This window comes from Gracilinanus agilis, chromosome 2, assembly GCF_016433145.1.
Source record: "Gracilinanus agilis isolate LMUSP501 chromosome 2, AgileGrace, whole genome shotgun sequence".
Classification (NCBI taxonomy): domain Eukaryota; kingdom Metazoa; phylum Chordata; class Mammalia; order Didelphimorphia; family Didelphidae; genus Gracilinanus; species Gracilinanus agilis.
The window spans coordinates 49,234,069-49,238,487 of record NC_058131.1 but is presented as its reverse complement, the minus strand read 5'-3'; the positions used below and the strand labels follow the sequence as shown (position 1 = coordinate 49,238,487).

The window sequence follows — 4,419 nt, the reverse complement described above, 5'->3', positions numbered from 1 at the left end:
GTCTCTTTTCCTCCAAGCTCAGTTTCTTTTCAGCTGGTCCTCTTAGGCATGGTTTCCCAGGCCCACCATCCTCTTGAACATTATCCTTCCCCCAAATGTGGTACCCAGTAGTAGGAAGTGGGCACTTCATGTTGTACATTAACCTCCTCCATAGGCTGAAAAAGGAAAGACCAGAGAGGGGAGAAAGAGAAACTCTCTTTAATATCCCCAGGGAATGGGACTGAAGGGACCTCAGAGACCATCTCATTCAGCCTCCTTATTTTAAGAAATGGGAAAGTTAAGCCAAGGAAGTTGTCACTTGCTCAAGTCACACAAGTAATATCTGAGGTGAGATTTGAACTGGATTTGGTGATGAAAGGGACAGTTTCTTTTTTAATACATTTTTTTATTGTTTATTTATTTAATTAATTTAGAATATTTTCCCTTGGTTACTTGATTTATGTTCTTTCCCTTCCCTCCTTCCATCTCCCTCCCATAGCCAATGAGATATTCCGCTGGGTTTTTTAATACATTTCTATTGATGTCTTGTTTCTTGCATCATAGTTATCCCCAATATCTTTCCCCCTTCCCTTTCCAGAGGGCCATTCCATATAACAAATAGCATTTTTATTTGTTTATTCAGTTACACATAGAAACAATTTTTGACAATTGTTTTCTGACATTTAGAATGCAGATTTTCTCCCTCCCTCCCTTCCCTTGCCCCCACCTCCCCAAGGTGCTATATATAGTTTCATATAGGTTATACCAGTACTTTCAAGCACTATACATTTTCATATTGCTCATGTTGTAACAGAAAACACATATAACAAATAGTATTTGTTTGGTTTATTTTATTATCATACAAAACACACTTCTATATTGGTCATTGTTGTCAGAGCACACTCATGTATAACTGAAACCCCAAAATAAAACCATAAATATATTGATGTGAAAAATCCTATGCTTTGATCTGCATCCATCTGACTCCCATAGTTCTTTCCCTGGAGGTGGAGAGCATTCTCCATCATAAGTCTTTCAGGATTGTCCCAGATCATTACATGGCTGAGAACAGCCAAGTTTTCATAGTTAATCATCATATAATATTGATGTTAACAAATGATATTTTTTTAAAGAGGAAAAAAAATCAGGCCAACTGATCAATACCTTGAAAAAGTCTGAAAACACGCACAATGTTTAACACCTATGGACTTCCTATCTATGTGAAAGGATAGGTTGGAGGTTTCTATGAGAAATAATTTGACCCTTACCCTATTTTATTAGACCCCTGTCCATCTTAAATCAATAATTTTATCCCTGATTAGTTCTAATCAGTATTACCTAATTTAATGTGATCCCATAGGGATAGTGATCTGTTATTTATTTACAAACAGTAATCAGAAGTTGCTAATCATAGTTCTAGTTATAGTTCATGATTGGATGATTATTAAAAATAAGAGTATTTCCCCCCAGAAATTCTATATCAGACTTTAGCTTAGTCAACATGATTTGAAGGGAATCAACATGACTAGAAAGGGGGCTCCCCATTGATGTCATAAGCATCCATGGAAAGTTCCGTGTTATATTAAATAGGAAAAAAAAAAAAGCCCTTCCACCCCTAATTCTTCCCTTGTGACCCTTATTAAGCAAGCTGGGCTGCCTAAACAAGAAATTAAAGTGGCTCTATTGGTAAAGCAGATCTGATGATAAAGCGAATAATGAGCTAACTACGGTTTGGCAACAATGTGATGGAGCATATGAAGAGTTTGTAGCCAACCATTGAGATCACTTACTGATGTCTGGATTGACCAAAGGACAGGACTGGGCACTGAAGGGACTAAAAGCTGTACTCTGGAGAAGGTAGGGGTCTCAGACCATGAGGAAAGTCTGCAATCCTATTTGTTAGAGGGGGGCAGGTCACTAATAAATAGGTATTGGCTCTGAGCTCTGCCTCAGTTGTTTTATTGTAGATTGGATACATTTTGAGCATTACATATCTTTTTGTAGCTCTTCATTTGAATTGTGCTTTACCTATATATATTTTGTTATATTCACTTTGAATTTTTCTTTTTTTTTTTTGGTGTATTACACTTTCCATCTACATTATTGTAGTCATTGGATATAATGTTTTCTTGACTGCTGACTTCACTATTCATCAGTTCATAGAAGTCTTCCCAGACTTCCTTGTATTCCCCACATTTGTCTCTATCTTAAAGTATAGCAATATTCTATTACATCCATGTACCACAATGTGGTTAGCCATTCTTAATGGATGGGCATCTGTTTTGTTTCTATTTCTTTGCTATCCCCAAAAGTGCTGCTATTAATATTTTGGTTTATTTGGGGACATTCTTCTTTATCAATAGCTTTGAAAAGGACAATTTCAAAGAAATCCAGGAAAATATGTGAACTCATACAGAGTGGTGAGCAGACTCAGAAACAATATTACATATAAATAAAAGGAATTTTGAAAGACTGCAGAACTATGCTCAATGCACTCTTTAGCAGAATAAGAATTTAGGCATTGTCAGACATAGCCATTGTGGGAATTTATTTTGTTTGATTATGCATATTTGTTGTAAAGTTTTCCTTCTTTTTTTTTTTTTCTTCCAACTGGATATAAATGGGAGTGAGCCCAAGACACTAAGGATAAGGTAGCCAGGGAAGAAGAAGAAAAAAATAGGAAATGTTAAGCATTTTTTAAAAATGCATTGAAAGTAACAGAAGTATTCACAGATAAGTATGGCAGCTTTATTTATTTATTTTCTTTCTTTCTTTTCACATTTAGAATATTTTTCCATGGTTATATGATTCATGTTTTTTCCTCTCCCCTCTTTCCTCCTCCCTCCCAGAACTGACAAACAATTAAGTATGGCAGCTTTTAATATTATTAAATTGAATTACCAAATAGTGTGCCAGCATCTGGCCCATAGAGTATAAACCCAGATTGTTGAGTCTTTGGGCAGTTGGAATCCCATCCATAAGTCTGTTTTATTCAGTTTAAAAATCCCCAGAGGCATTGCAAACATATTAATATTACTCGTAATATTAATAGTTAGCATTTATCTTTTTTTTTTAAACCCTTACCTTCCTTCTTAGAATCAATACTAAATATATCAGTTCCAAGGCAGAAGACCGGTAAGGACTAGGCAATGGGGGTAAAGTGACTTGCCCAGTGTCACACAGCTAGAAAGTGTCTGAGGTCACATTTGAACCTAGGACCAGCTCTCAATCTACTGAGCCACCCAGCAGCCCTCAAGGTAATGAGTTTTTGAAAACTTGTTATATTCTTAGGTATCTTTTATTTTTTACTTTTACAGAATGCGACGGTCTGATGAGAATGACTGTGATTTCCAGGGTCATATCATTAAAAAGAAAAGCACGATAAAATTCTCTAATTCTCCATACAATCCGCTCCCTCCCCCCCCCCCCCCCCATGTATGAGTGACTTGTGAAAAGTGCATTGACAGACATGTCATCAGATCTTCCCAACAAGCCTGGGACAGCAGTGCTAGAATTAGTCCCATTTTACAGATGAGGAGAAGTGAGGCAGACGGACGTGAATTGACTTGCCCAGGGTCACACAGCTAGGCAAGGTCTGGGACTGGATTTTAATTTGGGGCTTTCTTACTCCGGACCTAGTGCTCATTGCCCTGTGGCGCCCTCTAGCGGTCCCCTTTTTATTGTTTATGTTCGGTAGTTTAAACTTTTTAAAATAAACTGGAATTCCTCAATCAACGACAGCTTCAGCGAGAGCTGAACATTCCACCCGCGGGTAGGACACCGCCCACTTCTCGATCCCGTGAGCAGCTCCTGGCTGCGCGCGCAGTCAATCTGCCCGGGTTCAAAGCTCACCAAGCCTGAGAGAAGGTGTGGCCAGCTCTCGGAGTCACACCATCTAAGGAAAGCCAAGGCGGGCCTCCGGTTCACAGCGCGCACGCGCAGCATTCTTCCCCCGCCCACGCCCCCAGTGCGACAGTGCGCAAGCGCGGCGGGTCCGCGGCCGTTGGGTCTTATGTCGCGCCGGGCCCTCCGGAGGCTGCGGGGAGAACAGCGGGGCCAGGAGCCCCTGGAGCCCGGGGCCCTGCGCTTAGGCCTCGAGGATCGTGATGACGGCGGCGAGGAGGACGAGGAAGAAGTGGGGCAGTTGCCGAGCGACTCTCGCCGGAGGAGGGGGAGGAGGGAGCGCAGCGCCATTAGCAACTTGTACGAGCTGGTGAGGAGCCGCCGAAAGGAGGGGCCAAAGTGGAGGAGGGAAAAGAGGGGGATGGGAAAGGGGAGGAGGAGGCGGGATGCCCTGTGGCCCCGGAGCTGGGAAGGAGCCTAAGGCGGGGCGATGTCAGGGCCACGTCGAAGGCGTGGAAGGGGCGGAGCCCGCTGGGGCCCCGGAAGAGTCCGGAGCATTCTAGCCCAGCCCCCTCCCCCGCCCCCCCCACCCCCACC

General features: G+C 42.0%; 1 protein-coding gene across 1 annotated transcript in view; it reads left to right on the top strand.

The window, feature by feature from the left end:
- The first annotated feature begins 3,946 nt into the window (after nt 1-3,946).
- The window catches only part of TCF25 (transcription factor 25), a 51,454-nt gene continuing 50,981 nt past the window's right edge, over nt 3,947-4,419 (top strand). The window contains exon 1 of the mRNA XM_044663159.1: nt 3,947-4,192. Within this exon, the coding sequence (XP_044519094.1) occupies nt 3,992-4,192 (201 nt within the window). The 5' untranslated portion in view covers nt 3,947-3,991. The remainder of the gene's footprint in view (nt 4,193-4,419) is intronic.